Raw genomic sequence first — 24,958 nt, 5'->3', positions numbered from 1 at the left:
AAATTCAATGACTTTTCTAATCCTGCCTTACAGTTTCCTCTATTGGCATTTTAAACAACAGTTCCAAGTATTCACCAAAATAATTAATAGATAATTGGGACACTTCTTTCTTCCTGATTTTAACTGTTGTTTGGCTAATTACTATCCCTAGAGATTCTTTGATTTAGCAGCAGCAGCAACACTGAATAATTTAAGCATATGGAAAAATCAAATGTGCAGAAAGGAAAGCTGTCATGAAATTCCCCTGATGTTCTCTTTTGGCCAACCAGTCTGCCAAACTGTCAGTCACTAATACTGCTATGTCACAGTGATGAGCTGTCACAGCTCAAGCTGTGGTTCACAACCACAGATGCACTCTTCCTTTCTCTGTCCCAACAAGATTATCTCCAAAAGACTATGTTATTAGGATTAATTATCCATGTTAGAAAAACAGATAAAAGATGCCACAAAGCCTTCTCTCTCTCATCCTCTACTTTAAGTTAGAAGTATAAATAAATCAATTATCTATATATCTATCTGGCACATTACTGTGGTGGAAGAAATCAATGCTTGGAGACGATACAAATAATAGACTGAGGAAGATGAGTTCACTATTTAACACAAATGGACTTTGACCTTCTAGAGAACACTAAAGTTTACTAAAAATTTACTTTGTTAACTTAAACATATATCAAACTGACAATGAGATCAGAAATCTTGTAGCATGGTTTCAATATCAAAATCACTTTCACCAGTACCACTCTCCCTAATGCTTTCCCAGTTGCAAGATATTTTCACTGCAGTGTATTCACTGTCTCCAGAATGATGACCATGTTATATTTACAAAGCACATTTTTAGGATTTGTTTACTTACATTTCTTCATAATACAACATGCCTACTAAATGGTGGATTTTCTGTAACATGAAGTCTTTAAACCATGATTTGAGGACTTCAGTAACTCAGCCAGAGGCTAGGGGTCTGTTTCAGGAGTGGTTGAGGTTCTGTGGCCAGCAATGTGCAGGATATCAGACTAGGATGATCACGGTCCTTTCTGACCTTAAACTTTATGAGATTAAATGGGAACGATCAACTAGTTTAGGCTCAAAGTTTGCTCTTTCTTAAAAATGTGTATGGAGAATATGCTCTGAATTCTAAATATCCTTCTAAATGTAGTGCTGGAAGGCACTGAAATTAAAGGTTAGATACTTCAGAAAGTTTCAAATAGTTCAGAAAACAAAAACATTTGGTTAGATGGGATCTACCCAAAAATAGTTTGCGCTCCCATCCAGTAGCTAGATAAATGCTATTCCCACAGCTGTGCTAATATTATCAATGTTGTTGTAAACAAGGAAGCAAACAAAAAACTGTGTTAATTTCAAGCTTCATTAGAAACAGAAGGAAAAAAAATCAATGCTGAATGGAAATGGACACAATGATAGCAGAAGAAATGTTATTTTTAATCTTCTACAACAACATTTCAAAGGCATGGTGCTGAATATCTTGACTCACACTGCATATATTGCACTTACATTTCAGCAAAGATAGCCCGCTGTCATGGGTGGCATGATACACACAGCACTACAGTGATATGTAATAAGTTTAACTGCTATGGAGCAATCAGGATATCTTGCCTACCTTCCTTTTGTCCCCACTGGAAACCAATATCAATACAATTCTATGGATTATCTGGCTGAACATTTTGTTAGAGCAGATGTTTTTCATCATTCTCCTGTAACCTAATTATCATAGAATCGTAGGACTGGAAGGGACCTCGAGAGGTTATTTAGTCCAATCCCCTGCACTCATGGCATGATTAAGTATTATCTTAATTATGTCACCCTTGTGAGGTTGCTAAGTTCCACTGACCAATATAGAAAAAAGCCTTTTGAGGCCTCCTCTAAATCTAGTTCTCTGACATGTCAGTGCATTCCTGCTGACAAGATTCCCAGGCTGACTCTAAATAGAAACTTCTACTTTTCTGGATTAGAATACCTTTTTCTATATTAAGCCATGACTAGTCAGTATAGATCAATGAATTTAAGGTCATTGGCTTAATCAGTCTGAATAAAGTCCCACTGAATAACCTATCTAGAGATGATTTGCACTTAAAATCTTTTCTTGCACTGTGCTTTGATTTTTTAAAAGTAGCATTTGAATTGAGACATTATTCCTTTTACCAGTAGATGGAGATATAAGTCCAGCAATTTCTCCAGGAAGCAGATTTTTGGTGGTCTCTGCCATACTCCAACATTTGTACATATTATTTAACTAAGAGATTAGATTTCTCAACAATAATTATCTAATAATAGTAATCATTAGATGAGACAGATAACATTTGTCTACATTTGAAGACAATCAATCATCTTACTGGGCACAGCCATTCTTATATACTAGTCAAGTATCCCAGCTTTACCCTGGAATTTTTAAAGAAACTTTCATATTCAGAAAAATATTAATGAACTTCAAATAGTGCCAAGTTAAATAGGAGAAAGAAAAGTAGTTTTGAAAAAAACTGGGGACCTTATACTGTCAAATTTCTTAAATGTGTGATCAATATTCTATTAATTTACAGAATTGTGATTAACAAAGGAATCACAGCATTATAGGATATATGATACCCACTGTCCTCAGCACCGTACTGTTAACAAGTTTCTGGTTTTCTCTGTGCCATTAGGGGAAATGGGTAAAATTTCAGAAGCGTATAATTCACTTAGGAGCCTGATGTTGACTGCAAATGGGAGGTAGGTTTTGAAATGACTTACGTGATTTTGAAAATGTTACCCAATGCCATCAAGATGATCACAATGGTCCATTAATCTAGGAAAATGTTAATACTGGGATTAATATAAAAACAGCTATTGTAACAATAATATGTTGCATTTATAGCATCTTCAATTGGGAATCTCAAATCATTTTTCAAATGTTAATTAAGCCTCCTAATATCCCTGTGTGGTAGCTTAATATTATTGTCCTTATGTAACAAACTCAGGGTTTGTCTACATGGGAAAGTTCTAAAGGCATAAGCAAAGGTGTGAATTAAAGACAATGCAGTTAACCTGGTATAACCCCCAGTAAGGATGCTCTTATTCTGATACAAGAAGGCTTTTTTTGGTTCAGCTTACGGCTTAAGAAGGGGTTTAAGTGAAACCAAAAAAAGGACACGTATGTTGGAATTAGAGCATTCTTATGGGAGATTATAGTGGTATAACTATATTGGTATAATGATACCAGTATAACTGATAAAACTCTCCTGTGTGAACAAGCTCTTAAAGACAAAAGACTATTCTTCCTCTCTTGAATTTGCTTTAAAAAGTCATGTAAAACATACTCAAATGCACTTCAAGCAGTGATACTACTGAAATCTATTATCTGAGAGATAATCATCACAGAATTCTGCATCACTTAAGACCCCTCCCTCCAAATCCCCCCCTCCCACATTGCCTGAGTTTTGTCCTGCTTTCCAGCTTTTTTAGCCTTTTCTTTGGGTACCCTGTAAAGCTACTAAATGGCTTTTCATATATTCTAAATGGTTCAAGTGGAAGAATGTAGGCCACTGTTAGCATCTTCTGGGTCTTTTGCTCTCTCCCTCTGTTGCAGCTTTGTCACTGACCCTTCAGCCTCTAATTCACTGCACAACTCCATGTGTTTGTACTCACAGGGAAACAAAATTGCTATTTGCACTTGCACAAAAAAGTTTTAAGCAGGTCTGCAAAATCGGCTAAATTGTCTGCTGTGTAGAGCCAAGAAAAAGGTGGGTGATGTGCTTTGCTCATTATTTGCTAGCTCTATCAGTGGCTAATTAACTTTGGTAATTAAAAACAAAGAATGCCTTGCCAACATTGGAAGTAACAGTTACAACAATTAGACAATGAAAAAACACCAAAGATCCCAATCTCAAAAAAGACAAATGGTAGCATTTTGGAACTGAAATAATGCTCTCCAGTGAACGTGGGGGGCTTTCATGATAATTGGCATTTCACAGGTGCTTGAGGCACCTGGTCTTTGACTCTTCCATCACAACGCCTCTGAAATGTGCAGTTATCTTGCAGCCACTATAACTATAGCCTCAGAAATCTCATCTTATATGAAAGGAAAACACAGAGATGCTTACACTGCACACTAGGCCTGTGCTTGAGTGTCCACACTGCATTGTAAACCTGGGTTTACAATTGGTGGACCTAGATGTCTCAGCCATGCCAACGCAGCCATACCATGCTATGAAGACCTTCTGGCTCGGATCAGTGGCTTGACCTGTATTCAAACTGCAAAAAGATAGGACTTGGACCTGAGTCACAGCAGGATATGGGCTCTGACAGGATAGGTGCTTGCTGATCTGAATCAGACTAATTTGTGTGTGAATGGAAGCGGGACTTGGGCTCAAATCTGAGTCACAGTCTGGGTTTAGTGTGCAGTATAGACATACCCACAGTGTCTAGGGATACATCAGAAGGTGATCTTGTCTATCCATCTATTTTATTTCTAAGGCACCTATTGTGTCGATATCCAAGTGATATTCTCCAGATATTTTTAATAAAAGATTTTCATAAGCTTTGCTTTCTATAGCCTGAGATAAAACCTTGATATTGGGGATAACTACAAGGGTTAAAGGAAAGGAGAGTAAAGCGGGCACAGCTCTTCTGCTAATGCTAAAAGCAGAAGGAGAGATCTCCTGGTTGGATAAAGAGTGCTTCCCTACAGCTCTCCCTTCTTCACTCATGTGGTGAAAGCTTTCCCTTCCCATTTCCATTTCTTGTAGCTGCTGGATACACAGGCTTGTAGAGTGAATTAATGAGGGACTAAGGATTGGAATCCAACTATAGCTCACACTCCTCCAAACCCCTTAACCCATTGAAAACATTCCTTGCGGGATGCACACACATATAAATGAAGAACACTGTCGCACTAACAATTAGGTTATTTTACCACACCCATCAATCACACTGCATTAGTTGGTCCCTTTGCCACTCTCTCCTCTTGTTTGATAGGTTATGTAACTAGACTGTAAGCTACTGGGACAGGGACCTTGTCTTCATATCTGTCTATAAAGTGCCAAGCACAAAAGAAATAATAATATACATTTAAACAAATAACCACATGGCTTCATCTCAGTCATAGGTAAGAGAGCAGGCAACATTACTTGGCAGTATTAAGCTGTACTTTGCTGGAAATGTTTATATTTTCTCCCTTGAATAATATACTGACTGTATGTGTGTATATTATATACATATTAGCTATCTAATTGATAGGCTCTATCTACATAATCCATCTACTCACCTATGGAATTATATTGCACCCGATCAATATGTAATACAGGGTTTGATTTCTGCATACAAGATTTGAGAAATATTTAAAAAATACCTGACTTTAGAAGGAATTTGTATGCCCTAAAGGTAAAATATTTGTTGTTCAGAAATGCAGTATGTTTAGTAGTCATTTCTGGCCTGGACATCTCTAACTTTGTTTATAAATCATCAGAAGGAGAGACAAGGTGGAAGACGGTGTAAACTCATTTCTCTCACTAACAGATGTTGGTCCAATAAAATATACTACTTTACCCACGTCTTTCTAATATCCTGGAACCAAGACAGCTACAACACCTCTGCATACAGGAAGAAGTCATCTATATGTGGTATATAGAATTGAACTCAATGTAAGTTCACGCCAACACTTTTCTTCTATTCTATTTTTTCATGTTCTTTTCTTATATTGCCCTCATCATCTTAGTATGTGAATGCCTTCCAGTATCGTGTTAAGCAATGTGACTACCATCTGTCACATGTGCTTCATTCTGTCTCTCTACCTTTTCTCAAGAAAACTGTATGTGCAGTCATAGAATCATATATGATCAGTTTTGGAAGAGACCTCAGGAGGTCGTCTAGTCCAACCCCTGCTCAAAGCAGAGCCAACGCCAACTAAATCATCCCAGACAGGGCTTTGTCAAGCCAGGTCTTAAAAACTTCTAAGGATGGAGATTCCACCACCACCCTGGGTAACCCATTCCAGTGCTTCACCACCCTCCTTGTGAAATAGTGTTTCCTAATATCCAACCTACACCTCTCCCACTGCAACTTGAGACCATTGCTCTTCGTTTTGTCATCTGCCACCACTGCAACAACCTAGTGCCATAGTCTTTGGAACCCCCGTTCAGGTAGTTGAAGGCTGCTGTCGAATCCCCCCTCACTCTTCTCTTCTGCAGACTAACTAAGTCCAGTTCCCTCAGCCTCTCTTCGTAAGTCATGTGCCCCAGTCCCCTAATCATTTTTGTTGCCCTCCATTGGACTCTCTCCAATTTGTTCACATCCTTTTTGTAATGGAGGGCTCAAAACTGGATACAATACTCCAGATGTGGCCTGACCAGTGTTGAATAAAGGGGAATAATCTCTTCCCTTGATCTGCTGGCAACGCTCTACTAACTCAGCCCTATATGCGGTGTAGGATTTGGTCTGATTTTGTTTATTTTTGTTGTTGGGTTTTTTGGTATTATTTTAATTTAATTAATTTCAACCAAATACGTTTTGATATTGGAGAGGACAAGGTTGAAGAAGTATACCTTGTAGCTGGAGTGAGAAGATGCTATGGTTTGTAATGGTCTTTAATTCCTATGGGAGTTAATTTCACAGTCTTGGATTGGCTTCCAAGAAGGCACTGCCTCCTGTACAGATGAGCTCGAGCTTTATGGTAGAGAATACTACAGGAGCTGTTTGATGCAGAGTATTCAATTTGTTAGTGGAATTTTAGCAAGCGGCTCCTCCTTATCTCCTCCAGCACACAACTGAGGTAAGCAAGATGTAAATCAGATATATGTTATCAGTTCAGAGTTCAGCATTGTAGAAATAAAATGATAATATAGCCAGAGAATGGGTTAGATCTACATCATGTTTGTAGATATTGGAAGAAATGATGACTTTTAGGAAATATGGAAGGCTAGGAGATTTACAAAGCACAGACTGATAAACAGCCTCTAGTGACAACATGTTGTGTAGACTCTAAGGAATATACGCTCATTCCGGCCAATATTGGCATTAATTTGCAACTATAAAATTTGCTAAACAATCTAGTTTGGCGGCTATCTATGCCTTAGTGGGCGTTCTGGCCGAGACTGGGTCGCACCACTTCTCCTTTTGGGAGCTTCTACAGCACAAACATGAATGAGATGAAGATCTGTAAATCTGTAATTTAAGAATGGCATTTTACCTGCACAGGTGGAATTTGGTGCAGAAACCGCTCCCAGGCTCTTATACAGATAAACACCACTATAAGCGAGAGATCTGTAATGAGGTTCTGATATTATCCTATGACCCTTAGAACTACAGGACTTGCTGACCATCATATTCTGGGCCAAAATTCTTGTGTCTCTTGAAAAGTATTTTAAGGAAAAAAATAGCTCATCTTTTCTCTTAAACTGATGGTAAGCTTAACTTTCTTCACTCAGATTTTTTCAGTGGGATTTCTTTTTTAATGATTTTGAAAGCGAAGTCCTTCAAATCAATAGGATATTGACTGATTCCAATGGTTCACCCTAAGGCAGCAGGTAACCTGTTCTCTTACTGATTTTTTTCCTTTTAGAAGGAAATTCAGGTCCTTAAGAATTTTCCTCTGGACTTCTCCAATTTCAATGTGTTTATGATGGTTTAAGTAACCCATTCTATAAATATGCTGCTGTGTATAAGAGGAGCTATGTAGTGTGGCACTTCGTAAATTAATGCAATACTTGTGGGAGGTAGCAGGTTGACAAATGTAGAAATTGGTGATTTCATTTGAGATCCTTTGTGTTTTTGTGTTAAAAATCCAAAACCCAAAGTGAAAGTGATATTTGGAGAACGTCAGCTCCCACATATTGAAACCAAAGAAAATTTTTGCACAGCTCTAGTCATCTGAGACAGGCCATCAAGTAGCTGTGAGCAAAGTTTGATAAGTACTGTTTTGGGAGGGATTTGAACTACTTATTGGTAGTGTATTGAAAACTGCGTCAAAATTGTAGTCTCTCTCTAAAAACTTCAGGGATTTTTCCTGGTTCTGCTTATAGGCCAAGGGGCTCTGTAGGGAAGCATGAGATCTGAGCCTAGCAGCACTTGGTCAGCACACAGCTGGCCTCGCATAAGGTGGGGTGAGTTGTGCTTCTATGATTTCGGGAGCAGCCTGATTTGTCTGTTTCTGTTTTGGGAGGCTTGTGTGTTATTCTGACTTCTAAGAAGTCAAGTAATGTTACATATCAACCTTCCAACAAGAGTATTTGATTTTTTATCTAACTTCTGTGTATATGCCGTGAAACATAACATGACCTAAAAATGTTACCATCCAATTCCCCTGGACTCTGAGACCCAAATTGTTTGCTGGGGTAATTCTCGAAAAGTCAGTGAAGTCACACCAGCAGAAGGTTTGGCCTTGATTAATTAACGCTATGTTAATCTGAGGTGTAAAGTTCAACACATGCAGCTGTCTCTTATTCACTTGTTTTTGGTGAAAATTTATTGGGTTATACAGAAATATTGTTCTGCACTCCCACAGGAGGTAGGGTCACACTAACAGAGGGAGGGAATATGCCTTCGTGGGGGTTGGATGTGTCATGGGTGTGTCAGTTTTTCCATTTTTCATTACAAAAATCTTATGATCTTCATAGTACCACAGGATTAGGAGAACACAAAAAGGTATCAAAGTTATTGTTGACTGTCTTTGGTCCACTGCCAATCGCAGCTTAACTAAACTAGAAAATCTGGCCCTTAGTCTATGCAAACTCACAGGTCTGGAGGCTGTCTTTATGCAGTATACCCTGTGAATAGCCAAGCATGTACTAAAACACAACAGAACTATGCTCAGATACAAAAAGAAATATTGGCAATTGTTCCTGGCTGTGAGAGGCTTTATGAATATGTTTATGGGCAGAGATCAGTCATAGAAGACAGAGACTATAAAGCAGCGGAAGCCATATTATAGAAATCATTGTCCAAAAGCACAGCCTAAACTTGAGAAAATAATCATAAAATTGCAAAAAGCATTTGTCAAATGTGAAATACAGGCCTGGTAAGGCGTTTCTGTGAGCTGACATGCTTTCAAGAGAACATATAAATAGTGAAAGCAAGGAGCTTCAGGAAAAGGGTTATGAAGTAAATATGACTATTTCTAAAATAAAATGTGTCAAGTTCAGACAAGACACTAACCTTACAATAGCTTGCAAGAGTAATTCTAGATGCAATTCAAAGAGAAGGTGACTAGCAATCTGCCAGGCTCTCAGCTACGCCATCCACCCAAAGGTCATATGTCATAACCAACCTGAAGGTCAGTCCCACAAGAGGAACCAAAGACACCAACACAAAGTCAAGGAAGCTACTGGTTTCTTATCCCTGTGAACATCCAGAATGCAACTGAAATGATCTCTATACAGATGCCTCACCACCCCAATAGTATCTCAGTGTCTCACAGTCTTTAATGTATTTAGTCTCATAACATGCTTGTGAGGTATGGCAGTCTTAATATGCCTATTTTACAGATGGGGAACTGAGGCACAGAGAGGCTAATGACCTCTGTAGTGAGGTCTGTATTGGACTCACACCAAGAGCTCCTAAGTCATAAGCTAATGCCCTAACCACTGAACCATTCTTTCTCTCTTATGATCTGAAAAATAACATTCTCATTCCGTCCAGTAAAAAATTCCAGGAGCAAACAACAGGTTTGAAGGTGGCAGATCTACTTCAGCAGCTGATCAGACCACTTCAGAAAGAACTACACTGAGGGCAATATGTAGTTCTAGAGCCACACAGACATGGAGTTTCACAGGTGGAAGTCAGCAGTTCAGAGATCACAGCTATTGACAGATGTCCATTAAGGAGCAGAATAATCCTCTCAGCTGTCAGGACATTCAGATAATGTATTTTTATTATAACTTATTTGTATTCCAATAGCTTCTAGTAGCACCTCTTTCCCCTCCTCAATCATGGCTGAGGGCCCCATTGTGCTAGGTGCTGTACAAATATATAACAGAGTACCTGCTCTGAACAGCTACCCTGTCCTTCCTCCTATATATCTCTGTATGTTTAATCTATTGGTTTTATTAGTTTGTGATTGCTAAGTGATTGTTTTGAATTGATATCATAATTTATTTGGATATGATAAAAAATGAATTGTAACAGTAGCCACTGGTATCAATGGTTACTAATGCCTGCCAAACGTAGGAACATTTTGTAACACTAATCAATGTCATGTGACAGGTTCCAGGGCATAAAAAGCAGTCTCTTCCCAGCACTCTTGTGTGTCAAACCACTATTATATTTAGCAGATCCATTTATCTTAGCACAGAAGAGTTGGGAAGCCTGCATAAACAATGTTAGGAGTATAGAATGATCCCTAAGGATCACCATATATATGTTAGAGATGAGATTTTAAATGTCATTGGACAAGCTGCTTTTTGGAGATGTACACTGGAGCTTCGATGGAAGAATTTAGCTTGTAGGGCTAAATCCTGGTCCAATGAAATCCCTGGAAGTTTTGCCATTGCCTTCAATGGGCTTTTAACGGAGCCCTCCTGGCTCCTTCACAAAACTCAGTCAGAGACCAATCAAAGTGTATGCACCAGTGCTCTTTTATTCTTGTGCCAGTTCCCACCACCTGCTATATACACTTTATACACTGTCTCCAGGCCAATACCCTGGCGGACCACTAGCTTCCCCAGCTAGCAGGGATCTAGAGCCACACGATCCTCCCCTTCCTGAGTCCCCCCCACCCAGCTTCCTCCCTGCCAGCTTTATACAGCCGGCTGGCTAATCAGGCCTGCAGGTGCCGAATGTTCAAGTAATCAGCATGCGGTCTCCCCTGCCAGCCCCAACTAATTCCACTTAATTGGAGCAGACTAACAGGGACCTGACCAAGATCTCCTGGCCAGCACCCTTTTACAGGGCTGCAGATTCAGGGTACATGCACTGGCATCATAAAATCAGCATAGTTTGGGGGATGGGCTGCTGGATCACTCACAAATTTCCAAAGTCATAACCTTTATGCAAGTTTTAGTCGAAAGCCAATTTGTGATGAGCAAGTTACAAAGGAATGGAAGTGGGGGTGCCTGATCGAAAAGCTGAGAGATGCACTGCAGCTATGCTCCCAGTTCCTCTGTAATTAGGAAGGAAGCTGCTGCTTGAATGACAGTGTGGATGTATCTACTTTAAGACATACCCACATGTTTGTTTCAAATGGCTAAGAGTCCAGATTCTTCCCAGTTAGGTGGATTTTATACAGAAATACAGTGTCCAGTAGGAAGATGCAACTGCCACACATAATCAACTGCCAAATTGGATGACAGTAAAAACAAAAAGTAATTTAATTCCAAAGTTACCAGCTCAGCTGGCTATGGAGTTCAGCAAGCTGCCAAATACTGTCACAGCAAAAGCCTACCTGACAAGAGTTTCGATTGTTAGTGTAGGGGCTACACACACAATTTTCTCTGCTTGTGTCCACTGCAGCAATATTTTGATTGTGTGCAGTCAGAACGCAAGTCTCTTGTTCAAATAACATAGTGGCTGTGCTTTAGTTTTCCGTACTGTGGTCTGCTTTCTGATGTGCATCACATCTTGGGCTGATGTGACCTTCTCTGCTAAGGCACACACTGTGCCAGCATCTTCAATAGGGGGGGAAAGCCAAACCAAAACAAAAAAGAAAAAACCACGACCACCACCACCACCACCACTTTTGAATCACATAGCTATTAACTGCTGGTATCTTACTAAAAAAGTTGGCAGTTTCTCAGTTCATTAAGAATCTGCCCAGATCGGAAACTGTTGGCAAGAAGTACAACTATTAGAATACCAATGGCAAAATATTTAGCAGAACAAAAAATAAAATCCCTACTGCTTACAAAATAGTAGCATGTTGTTCGTTGAATCTGCCTCTAATGTCAGTGCATACATACCTAAAGGGAAACGGTTCAACTTCACTGCTACAAAAACTGTCTAGGTCAATTAACTTTCTGATGGTCTAGGCATGAGGTTTGTAAGGTTTACCTTATTTGTCATATGCTATGTATTAAAAGCATCAGATATTTTTAAGGCTGTGAAAATAAGTGGAATAGTAATTATATTTTTTCTGCATAAAGAAAAGCAGTACTGGCTTTGAAAGACAAAATAATAATCGCTAGCCAAAGCAAAACCAGACTGCTTTTTAACAATGCTTTGGTCCATTTTGTTCTTGGAAAGAAAGTACTTCTGAATGGAAGAACTGACCTAGCACAAGATGTGCCTCCCATGTCTACACTGTTATTTTTAACAGTGTAGTGTTCTGCTGTCTCCCCACAGACAGATCCTTTCCCTCACCACAGTAAAAGGCTCTGGCAGCTCTACAGATTACAGCATCTAAAGAAGCTGCCTGCATAAAATATATGTATGATATTGTATTTTCTTGTCTTGTGCTTTTGTTACAGATTGTTTTGACATTACTAGACTACATATACCATGTAGGCTGTCCTTGTTTATGATGCCTGTTTATAAAAGACATTATCTTTGTATAATGTTTTTAAAGATAGTGAATAAAAACAAGAGTTGTTTTCCACCCAATGCACTTTTAGTCTTAAATGCACACACCATTTCTCATCTTTCTTCAGTTACCAGATTTTAGCATTGTTTTGGATATAAACTTAAAAAAAAACATTAACTTTTCCAAAGCAGACCACATGTTGTTTAAATGGTACATTTAACCATGGAGAACTTTATTCTAACCCATCCCACTGGAATCCAAAAAGATTTCAAAAGTTTATATAAGATATCTAGGTGCCGTTATTCTAAGGGTAATTTCTGCTATTCTATATTGTAGTGCTTATTTTTGCCATTTTATTGACTAGAGGAAAAACAGTGAAAACCTGCCTATGACTTGCTAATATAAAAGCTAGGGCTGCCTGGAGATGCATTAATTATTTTTTTGTTTTGAATTGGACACACAGATTTTAATGTCTCCCTTTTAATTCTCTTTTTTCCTCTCCTCTGAGAGTTGAATGCTGCAAAGCATTAGAAAAATGCAAGTGTTACAAAAAATAGCTCTGAACCAGAGCTGGAGGACTGCAATTGGTGGCGGTGGAAGCCACGTACAAAGGTGTGGCTCAAAAGCTAAACTGGACTATCTGAAGTGCTAGGTGACTTCTGGTCTGGAAGCAGAGAATAGGTAGCTGGCAAGAAAAGATGACTCTCCAAGGGACTTGGGAGGAATTGTGGGAAGGCATCGGAGGACTAGTGGCTCTGGAGCATTGTGTTGCAGCGCTAGCCTGCATCCACATTACACTAGCCTGCATCCACACGATCATGTTAGTAGCTAATAAATTGTGCTCATTTTGACACTGTTGCACATGAGTGAGGGGACTTTATGTGAGACAGGATCAAGATAACTGGAACAATCTAGCTATAACACAAGTTAACTTTGCAGTGAAGATAAGCCCAAGGAATCAGCATCTTTTTCCCCAGGGACAGAACCTGTTAAATCCATGGAAACTGATTCTGCATGGATCAGACCTATTTTTTCAGGTAGTGCTGGGCTTTGAAACCAGAGGAAGTTTTTTTGATGTCTTTAAACTGTGAAAATCTGAATGGCGGCTCTAGATACAATGCTGAGTTTCAGTAATGGACAATGAGAGCATCAGAGCAAATCTCATTGCCAGCCCTGCTGGGTTGTGAGCTGCATGAGTGATTCTAAAAGTTTAATGAATTAAGCCAGGTTTCTCTCTCTCTCCTCTCTCTGCTGATGAGGATAAATCCCATGTTGTCCTTACACGACAAGAATAAAATAAAATTAAAATAGATCCAGTTTTGTGGAGACTAGTAGGTCATTACTATGAACTATTCGATCCATACAATACCAGGATCTAACGCTGTCTTATCAGAGATTATTCACAAATCATCTTGATACTGTTCTGCTTTGATAAGACCGTATTTAAATTATAGCAATACATAGACAGTAGCAATACCATCCATCATAAATAGAACCTTTACTAGCAGAATGTGGACTCAGCTATTGGTGCAGCTATTGCATCAATCTTCAGCAAAGGAATCAAACTAAAGTATGTTAGAAAATATTCTGAGGAATAAGAAGAAAATAACCATAGTCACATTTATTTCTTGTCCTCTCCCAACTCTTCTTTTCTGTTAACTACAAGTATGTGTTTCTGCCTTGGTCTGTCTCTTACACACAAAGTCCTCTTCCCTGCCCTCCTCCCCCAATCCTGCCAATAATGCCAGAGGCAAGGAAGCTCTGTGCATCCAAGCACAACCTCTGCTATTTCATCACTTGTTACACTGACCTTTTCTCACTGTTCTGCCATTTGTGGCTGTTTGCTTTTATTACTTTAATTAGGGCTAATTGGTCTAGAAAGCTCTGGGTTTGATGTTTCTGTTATCAGAGTTACCTTATTTGCTCTCTCTGCTTCTTGTTCCAACTCTTCCCTTTACTGCTACTTACTCAAAGGGGTCACTGGGATCAGACCTCTGGAGCTCTGGAGGAATTGGTATTCTTTTGTAGTACATTTCCCAGTCGAAGGCTCCTCGCATGGCATCCCCCGCCTGTGCCTCATAGCCAAAGTGATTGTGGTCAATGACATCGATCATGGGACACACAATGGTTTTGCGGTTTAGTGCAATCTGGTCTGAAAGATGAAAGCAGAAAATAGGAAATGGCATGTCTAGTCAAGGCATCTATCATTACTGCAAAGCAAATCCCCCAGGTTTTTTGAAGTTTGAAGGTTGCCTGCTTAGTTCCCTACGGCCCCCAAATCATTTCACTTTTCAAATCTGTATCAGGCCTTTATCTAAAGTGGACTTGATGCAGTTGGGCATTGATTAGAAGCAATTATAATTCTTTAAAGTGAGTCACATCCCAGTGAGACCCAGAGAAGTCCAGTCATCTATATCTCTGTCACTTTGCTACTCTGGGCTGTCCCCAATCTGTCAACAAAGAAACTAGCCAGCAAGTAAAATATAAAAACACTACTTGTTTAGTGTGAGGTCTGGACAGCAGGAACTTGAAGAGGAAATGCTTTCCCATTTATTTGTGTTTCAATGTATGAATACTGGACTTTGCAGTAATTCTGCATCTGCTGTTGTGGCATTTTAGTGTGAACCAGTTTCTAATTCAAATACTGAAAATTAAAGGTGAACTCCAAAGCCAGTAGCAATAATATGCAAAAAAGTATTGCTCATTTCTATGAGGAATGAAGAAGACCCCAGTGTATTCTTTTCTCTTCCTCTCTCTTTTGAGAAATGTCAGTGTGTGAGACTCAACTTTCCACCTTTCCTCATTTGAGGTTTGGAAAAGGGGCAGCTCTGAGACAACCAGTAGCGTGAAATGGTTACGTTTGGAAGTTTAGTAGTCTTTTCAGACTTATACCTCTAATGGTGAAAAACATGTTAAATATCTCACAAAAATCTGCAGGCCGCCTCTAGAAAGCTGTAATGAGGTTTCCTGTTATTGGGATATAATTACTAAAAATAACAACATTGACTCGTGCGCCAAGTAGTAGTATATTTAATTACCACCACCACGTCAGTTTTAATACCATCTCTTTTCAGTGGCAGTCCTGGCAACAGTCAACCTGGGATTATGACACTTCAGCCCTGATGCTCTCCTTTAGTTTCACAGATGGAGGGAAGCTAAAGTGTATGGGTTTGGGGGCACTGGGCAGGTAGAGAGGTGGCTTACTAGCATGAGCTCATTCCTTCTAGGAACCTGCAGAAGCCTCTTCTTGTGAACAGATGGCAGGATTGGAACCCTCTGAGCCAGAAAAGGGCACAGATAGGCATGAAGAGAACTGGATTAGAGTGGTGCTCACTCACCATGGCATCATCTTCCTTCAAACCTGCAATATTGTCAAGTGTTGCACTGATCTATGGAACCCATTCCTCCTTCAAGAGCACTGCAGTGAGTAGCCTGCCCCTCTAAAACCTAGTGACCTGCCACATACATGTAGCCCTGCCTACCACACCTGGGATAACATGTACAGTTTAATTAGTAGAACCAGTTGGATAAGGAGGAGCTGATTCTCCTATAAAGAGGAACAGGACACTTCAGAGAATAGAGAAAGAAACATTACAGAGACTGCTAGGAGTGAGTAGGAAACCCTGAGTCTTCAGGAAAAAAGACTCCAGGGAGGGGAGACCTGGGAGACCTCAGTGTGAAAGACAGAGTGAATGAGAAAGAGTTGCCGAAGAGTTGAGGACTTTTGTTTTGGGACTGATTTTGTTATGATAATAAACACAGCTCCAAGGAGGGTGTGTTGCACCAGAGAAAAGTTTGTCTTATAGTTTCAGGGGCCCTGAGCTGAAGAAAAGTGGGGAAATGGAGGAAGGACTGCTGAAGAGTCATCTCAAGCCACAAGGGCATACTCAGGAGGCAGCAAGTCAGCCCATTTAAAGGCTCTTTCATGGCAGTATGGCTCTTGATGGAACCATGTTATCGTGTGTGAGGAAGTACCGATCCTCCATTCAAATTCATCAGCCTTCTGCACTCTCTCTCTCTCTCTCACACACACACACACACTTGAAGAGGTACTGTAATGACTGCTGAGCTAAGATTAAAATCCAGTATAACTCCCTTTCCAACTGCTCATAATTCTCTCAAATTCCTTTTGGTCTGAAAATTTCTGTGCTCAGCTTTTGCCCAGAGGCCATTTCTTTTGGAAAGTTTCAACAAAATCTATTCATTTTTAAATTGTGCATTTTTAAAAAAATGCACACAAACCTTCCCAAACCAAATAATGTGCCAATAATCAGAACATTTCATTGTTGTTGTACTGCTGCTGTGGTGAGAGAAAAGGCCTGGTCTATATGAAAACATTGCACTGCTTTAACTAAAGGTACAAGGTGGGTCTCTTTCTCTCTTAACTAAAGGCATGACTTTGAACCAATCTGATTAAACCACAGCAAACAAATCCTGTGTGGACACTCATTTCAGTGTAAGAGTGGCTTATTTCTGATTAGTGTAAATCAATTAGGAATCAGTTTAAGCTAACGACAAATAAGCCACTCTTATTTTGTATTAAACGTTTCCATACATGGGCTTGCACCAGTTAAAAGACAATTTGACTTAAAATGTTGCAACTTTCTCATTTCATAAATCCCTAAGTGATTATTCTTTTTCAGCCCTAGTATTTGTGAGGTCTCAACCAGAGGAACTGTTCAGAAATAGGGTTGGGGCAGGCTGATAAACACAGAAAGCCTTCACACTAGAACACAGTTGAGTTTGTCTCACTGTGAGGACTTTTCAACATGCTTTGTAGATCCATTCAGACATAATAAGGGCAGCCTAGCTCACCCTGTGGATGCAGCATCAGAGCAGTAAGTGCCAAATGTGCCATATGCTTCACTAGAGTTTCATTTAGTGTCATTCAAAAAATGCAGGACGTGTTGAAAGAGCTATGAGGTGCATCCTTCTGATCCACTGTCACATGCTGCTCCCATTTAAGCAACTAGAAATTTTTCATTTACTTTAAAGGAAGTAAGACTGGTCCTGAAATGGTTTATTCCTCCTTTTAGGAAGACATAGTGCAGGCTGCCCTTGAAACTTTTTTGTTGTTGTTCATCTTGTGTTTGCCTTGCTTTATTTTCTGTTTCAAGTTCCAGGTCTAATGGGTGATTCTTGGGTAGGGTTGCTAGGCATCTGTTTTTTGACCAGAATGCCCAGTTGAAAAGGGGCCCTGTTGGCTCTGCTGACCAGGCCATTAAAAGTCCAGTTGGCCGCCTGCAGCGGGGCAGAGTGCCTGCTGGCATCCTCCTCTGGCTCCTAGGCTTAGAGGGTGGGCCTGGGGGCTCCACGTGCTGGTCCTCCCCTCCAGTCCTGGCTTTGCAGCTCCCATTGGCCGACAACTGAGGCCAACGGGAGCTGCGGGGGCAGCACCTGCTGCAGGCAGGGGCAGCACCTGCACCTAGGACACAGGGGGAGATGCTGGCAGCTTCCTGGGGGCCACCTGAGGTAACTGCTGCCCAGAGCACCCCCCACACCCAAACTGCCTGCCCCAACTCTAAGCCTCCTCCTGCACCCCAAACCCCTCATCTCTGGCCCTGACCCAGAGCCTGCACCCCCCAGCCCAGAGCCTTCGCCCCTTCCCACACCACAGTCACCTGCTCCAACCCAGAGCCCCCTCCTGCACCCTGAATCCCTTATTTCTAGCCCCAACCCATAGCCTGCACTCCAACCCCACTGCCCCAGCCAGGAGCCCCTTCCCACACTCCAAACCCTTGGTCCCAACCCAGAGCTCCTTCCTGCACCCCATTCCCCTCATCTCCAGCCCCAACCTAGAGCCTGCACCCCCACCTGGTGAAAATGAGCGAGTGTGGGGGAGAGTGAGTGACAGAGGGAGGGGGATGGAGTAAGCAAGGGGGGACCCCAGAGAAGGGGTGGGGCAAGGGTCATGGCAAGGTTGTTCAGTTTTCTGCAAATAGAAAGTTGGCAACCCTTGGATAGGGTTGCCGACTTTGTAATATTTAAAAACCATACACACCAGCAGTAGTTCTGGAATCTCTCCTTCCCTTCCCTGTCTCTCCAAAGCCCTGGCCCACCCCTTCCCCCAGGCCTCACCCCTGCCCTTCCCCTTCCTCCTAAGGCCCCGCCCCCATTCACTTCTCTTTCCCCCTCCCGCTATCGCTTATTGCTTTTCCCCTTTCCTGCTCTCCCTGCGTGAGTTGGGAGGGACTCACCTACAGAGCCAGAGCTTGGAGCTGCAGCCACCCAGTAGGGGCTGGCGCGGGTGATGACTCGGCGCCTCCCTCTCCCCCTCCCCACAAGTAACTGGACTTTGGGTTTCCAAACTGGTCAGATCTACACTGTCAAGTCCCCTTTTCAACTTGACTTTCTGGTCAAAAACTGGACACCTGGCCATCCTAGCCTTGGGTCTGTTTATCTCAAGCCTAAGTTTTAGAATGGTCCTTGCTGACTCACTGGATGTTATTTCCATTGGACCTGACACCTAAGGAGAGGGGGGACTCAATTGCAGGGCCTTGCTTCCTGTTTCAGTTTACTTTAGAAAGGAGCCTACTGTGGCCAGAAGATGACAGCTATCGACCCACCCTCCATAACACCAGAGTATAACCCAGACCTTCTCATTTGTCTCTGTATTTGCCTGAGGAAACTTAGTTTGTGATTAAGCTGAGATTGTTTGGAGGAAAACCCAGTTAAAAGTTTTTCTTCCCTCAGAAAAGGATTAAGAAGAAAAGCTGGGTTTGTAACTTTTGATTTTCCAGCCTACTGAAGTTAGCAAAGTAGAAGGTTTACATCACACATCTGCGGTTATTAAAAAATTAGGTCAGAAGCCTAAAGATTTTTGCACTAGTTGAGGGATCCACTGAGTAACATCCAGTTAACCCTTAAATCCCAACAGCAGGCAGAAGCACGGCCGGCTCCAGGCACCAGCGAAGGAAGCAGGCGCTTGAGGTGGCCAATACAAAGGGGCAGCACTCCATCCCGTATCAGGGCTGCACCTCCGGGTCCCTCAGTCTCTCTCTTCTTCTTTGAGCTGCCGCTGAAGAGGAAGAGAAGGAGTGAAGGACCCGCTGCCAAATTGCCACTAAAGAACGAAGCGGCGCGATTGGGATGCCACCGATCAGCTTTTTTTTTTTTTTTGCTGCTTGGGGCGGCAGAAAAGCTGGAGCCGGCCCTGGGTAGAAGACTCCCATCTGTGCTAGATAAGGTGAGCACATCCAGCAGTTTCAGCAGTGACCTGACAGTGTAGCTGGTGGAAGTATACTGGTCTCTCTGCTCCGTCACACGACCAGTAGCTTGAATTTTACATGAAGACAGTGGTGCTATTTAATAAAAGGTTAATGCTGATGCTGTGAATAAGGAAAAGTGACAACTAGGGAATAGACTGGATGCATAATTTGGGTACAGTAACAGGGGCACCATTTCAGATTTTGGTGAGGAGGGGGCAACTTGAACCGTGATTCCAGGGGCTATATAGGCACCCAAAAGTTGTAATCTTCCCCCCCCCCCAGATAATAGTGGGGAAGCAATCAAAAATTATAACTCAAAGGATGCGTGTGTCTCAACTCAAAAAAGTTTGAAAAGCGCACAGGGTGCAGGCAGGGGATAGCTAGCTGTGTTCAGGCAGGGGTGTGGTGCAGGGAGAGAGGTAGCTAGGGGCTGTCTGCAGAGAGGGGGTAGCTCAGGGTGCAGGCAGGGGATAGCTAGGCACTGGGAGGGGTGTAGCTCAGGGTACAAAGAGGGGGCTGTGTCCGAGGGGGTGCTGCTGCTGTGGGGCTGGCTATGCGCTCAGTCCCTAGTTGGCACAGTAGCAGCAGCTCCGCAAGGCAGGAGCTGTAGTGAGGGGCACACATTGCTTGCTTGGCTACACAGAGGGTAAGGGTGATGGGGACACCCCAACATCAGGCACCACTGACTCTGCGCAGGGGCTTGGGATTCAGGCTCCTGGTCCCAAGCAGCGTTGTTAGCAGCCGCTCCATATCAGGGGAAAGGGAAAATGCTGTGGCTGCAGATGGCAATGGAGCAGGGCAGCAGGAGGAGAAGAGGCTGCATCTTTCCCCTACTGGGAACTTTACTCAAATATGGTAAAAAGCTTGGGGTGGGGGGAGTGAGGGGAGATGCCTCCTCCTGCCTTCCCTAATGGTGGCCCCATAACCATAGTCAGAAAATAGATGGTCTTCAATACCAACATAATCCACAAAATTTATCTGACAGAAATATTTAGGGAGACTGGTTATTGGTCTTCTGGGTTATGTTGCATAGTTTGGAAACAGAACTAGGCGTTTTGCCACTTAAATATGTTTAATCAGCATGTTTTGCCACTAAATCAGTTCCAGCAGCAAAACTCAAGACATAATGACCATTCACTGAGGAAAGGCTAAACTGCCATCCTGATGCGAGATTCTTTTAATGAAAAAAAGAAAAAGGTTTCTTGTTTGCACTAAAGGAAGGAAGCACTCATCTTTGTCTGGAGAGGTGAGTAGTCAGGTGTGTAGGGAAGGGAGCTTTGTTTCCTGACTTAAATCCTAGGCTACTTACAATTGCTTCTTCCCAAGCCTTTGACTAATGGAACTTTGCTGGTTCCAGCTAGAATCCAGCAAAGCAGTCAATAGCAGATCATTCTTTCTGAGCTTCCTATTGTGAATGGAGTTATTGGATTTAACGCCAAAATCTGGGATATATTTACAACAAAAGATGATTTAGTGGACCGTGGAAGAATAAGGAGTACAATAGCTGCATATCAAACATTCCTTAATGCTCTTAGGTTTACAGCACATTTTGTACCTAGTACTAGACTTAGAGGTCTCTTATTAAAAAAATAAATTAAACTAGGGAAGAGCAGAACTATATTGCAAAAGTTATACTAGTAATCTCTGGAATAAAGAAGCTCACATTCCTGTGTTTTGCCAGACAAACAAGCTCGCTCTTATACTGACTTCTCAATTTCCAGATAACCTCTCTCTCTCTCTATATATATATCTATGTCTAATTATTCCAGCAAAAATCAGTGGTGTATTGTATATGAAGGTCTAGAAATCTCACGCTGTGCGTGGGATATCAGAATTGTTACAAGCCACCTGCAGTACAGTACTTACCTTTTTATATAGTGCAAGGATCTGCTTATTTTGGGGGCATAAGTTTAATTCTTGTAACTATACCATGTGTTCTGACTTTAATGGCCAATTAATGTTCAAGCACTTACTAAGCAATGGAGGCAGCCAATTCACGTTGACTTCACAATGGGAATCCAGGAACGTCAAGACTTCTCCTTTAGCCATCGAGGCTCCTAGCAATCTGGTCCGAATCAGCCCTTCTCGTTTCTTGGTGCGCACAATCCTCACTTTGGTGAAACGGGCCATGTACTCCTCCAACTTCTCTTTCAAGTGTTCTGGGAAGGAGGGGAAAAGGGTAGAGGTGTCAGCCGTGGAGGGCCAAACTAAGAATGGGCATTTGTGAAAACATGCAAACAGACACCAGTATAAGCATTCAGCGCCCCTTTATTTCATGTAATTTCAAATCCTTCAGTATCTGCCGTAAACCCTTTCTGAGATGGTTCATAAATTATAAATGATCTTTGTTCTAATACACGGAGAAAACCACTGACATTCTAGACCTTTTACTGCTACTTAACTGCTATTGGCAAGTTGCCATGCACGATACAATCATGGCCAAAACAACTGCAGAAATGTTCACCCATTCTCTGGTTCCTGCAGCCCAAGGCCAGATGATCATCTTGACATATGGTTTTACAAACAATGTCCTTTCCAAGCGGGCTTTTACTTGTATTAATTATGCAAGATGATGCATGGAAAGCAATTTTAAAAAATTAAGTGTTAAATAAGCATGACTAAATTGTTTTTTATGAGCATGGGAGGGCAAATAAACTTGCAAGTGGCAACTGGCTAGCAGCTTGAAGAAAATGGATGGCTGACTTGCAAATAAAATTAAGCCATAGAAGTACAGTAATTGATATATTCTGTACCATTTTGTCTGTTTAGCCTGACTGTGTATGCATCACATAACAGCAAATTTGGAATATATTTTCTTCTAATTAAAAATGAACAATAGAAGTGAAATCACCTCCTACAGTTTTGTCTCACCATAAATAAGTTACTGAAAATACTACAGTAGAAAAAACAATTCACTGCCTATGATGAAACACTTCAGTTTGTCATGTTCATTCCTGCTCTGAATGGAGGAGGGAAAAGTTTGGTCTCCGATACTTAGCACTTTTGACATCTTGTATTCAGGGCTGTCTGTAGGGGTATTTGGGGCCCAGACAAATCAGCCCTCGCAGGCTTGGGGGCCCCATTCTGCATTGGTAGCTGGCCACTGGGACAGATCTGGCCCAGTGCTGGGCCGCCTGCTGCAGCTGGCAGTTGCCAGTGCCTACCATGGGGGTACTGTTGGCCATAGCACCACGGCGGCTCAGGGCTCCGGCCAGGTCGAGGGACTTGCTGCACCGAAACGCAGGCAGCCAAGCTGGGTGCTGTCTCCAGCAAGAGGGAAGTGACAGATTTGTCTTCCAGGACCGACCACGTCGGCCAATCACACTGGTCTGTGGGGCCCCTCAAAGCACGGGGCCTGGAGCGGTCCCTTCAATTCGCCCTATCCAGGGGATGGCTCTGGCTGTATTTACTGATGCTAGTGGATACAAGCTAATGCGCATCAAAAATGACTATAAGGTTCTGATTGTTTGTCTTTGTTATGCTGTGACATTTGGAATTCCTTTGGAATATTGTTCCCAATAGTCTCCAGGGCCTTTGGATCAGGCCCTATATTATTATAAATTGTAGGGAAATTTGTCATCAACTAGGATCTCTTTGTTTTGGACTTATGCAGGTATTAAAGGCCTGTTATTCAGCCGTGACCTCAAAATCTGAGGATGCTTCCTATTGTTTGAAGAAGCCTACATTGGCCATGTCCAGGCTGGGTAACTGCATGCACAATGGAGCACTTAGATACACAGTCATCTTCTTTAAGTTCCATTAGCAAGGATGTAAAATTTGCAGAAGCACTTTCTCCAGTATGTATCTCCTTTAAGCAATCCCTCATTAGGCTTCTATAACAAGGATCTATGGATATAGTCTTTAGAGTTTGTTTTGGGCATGTAGGATTTTAATCTGAAGAATAATGCTTTACCAGATGTGGTATAAAAAGAGCATTTTTTCTTTATTCTTATCCTCTAACGGGAAAAAAACACTAGGGACTTTTTCAGATGGCTTTTTCTTTTGAACCGCTATTTCTTGGTAACTTGGGCAGCTGAATTAACATTGAAATATCAGCTACAACAAGTCTTGATCTTTTTATTTTACCAATTTTTATGGCGGAGAATGCCCTTAGCATTTAACAGCATTGCTATCTCAGTTTTGTAACCAGACAGCATTCAGATGTCCATCTTGTTCTTCAACAAGTGTATTCTGTAGCACAGCTACAGCAATAGCAGAAGCATTAACAGCAAAAGCATGTCCTTTCCACTGAGTTTCGGTCTGATATAAACATCATTCCTGGCTTTTAGGCACTAAGCCCCACCAGTATTGTCACAATTCAGTGAAGCAAATATGCAGTACCACCTGGTACCAGGTGGACTCTGGAAGCTGCAATACACCTGACAACACCAGAGTCCTTCCTATTTTAGTAGCAGAGAGGTGAGAGACAGAGCAGAAAATACAGGTGTGTGGCACTATCCCCACTTAAGCGGAGTAAACAGCTGTCTGCACATGCTCTCTGCTGCCTCTGCTTCTGCTTTTGGAAACCGACAGGTTGGGGCTGGGGACTTCTGAGACTCAATGTCAGGAAGGAAGAATTGTGACTCTGGGGATGAGATGTCTAACCTGGAGGGGTAGGAGTCGGGGTGTGTGTATTCTGAGCTTGAGACCATTCAGTTTTAGGGGGTAGCTCTGACCCATGAAGAGGTTAGACAGGAAGAGGAAAAGCATTGGCTTGTAGGTGTTTCTGAGCGGGTGGAGGTTGAGATGGAGTGGTGCTGAACTAGCAGGAGAATGGGTTGAGTGCAGGAGGTAACAGAGTCCAATAGTGAATGAGGATGTGGGCAAACTGGTTGTGTGTGGGGGGGAGGGTGTGGAGGAGATGGTGGGATAAGATCTAGATCGGACGAAGAGAGGCTGATGCTGAGAGAGGATAATAAAAAGGATGGAAGAAGGATACACACTGTTTTCTCCCACCCAGTCCTTGACTTTAAAGTGCCTCAGTTTTTCACTCTGAAGGAGGATGAAAGAAGCTGCCTCCTTCCCCCTCACTTTGCAGACTGTCCCAATTTTTCACTTTGAAAGTATGATCAGCTTCCATTCAAAGGAGCAGGGATGTGTGCAGATTATTACCTACATCCCTAATACTTATCTTGGGCACCAGCTGCCACTAATCACACCTCTGGCAATACTCTCTTTACCTGCTCAAGAAGTACACACTTTTGATTTGTCAGCAAACCACCTGGATCCAGCATCATGACTCCTAAATTCAAAGTTATCCTTGAATCATTTTGTTTCCACTTGTAAGACCCTTAAAGTGTATATTTACCCAACT

At 41.8% G+C, this 24,958-nt stretch overlaps 1 protein-coding gene across 2 annotated transcripts in view; it reads right to left on the bottom strand.

Moving 5' to 3' along the window:
• GALNTL6 (polypeptide N-acetylgalactosaminyltransferase like 6) overlaps positions 1–24,958 on the bottom strand; it is a 919,665-nt gene that overhangs the window by 95,961 nt on the left and 798,746 nt on the right. For both annotated transcript variants that reach the window (XM_075066784.1, XM_075066785.1), the window contains exons 6-7: positions 21,618–21,803; positions 14,405–14,588 (exon numbers count right to left, since the gene is read on the bottom strand). In XM_075066784.1, coding sequence (XP_074922885.1) covers positions 14,405–14,588; positions 21,618–21,803 — 370 coding nt within the window. The remainder of the gene's footprint in view (positions 1–14,404; positions 14,589–21,617; positions 21,804–24,958) is intronic.

This window comes from Chelonoidis abingdonii, chromosome 5 (assembly GCF_003597395.2).
Source record: "Chelonoidis abingdonii isolate Lonesome George chromosome 5, CheloAbing_2.0, whole genome shotgun sequence".
Classification (NCBI taxonomy): Eukaryota; Metazoa; Chordata; order Testudines; family Testudinidae; genus Chelonoidis; species Chelonoidis abingdonii.
The sequence above is the reverse complement of the archived record's forward strand: the minus strand, read 5'-3'. Positions and strand labels throughout refer to the sequence as shown.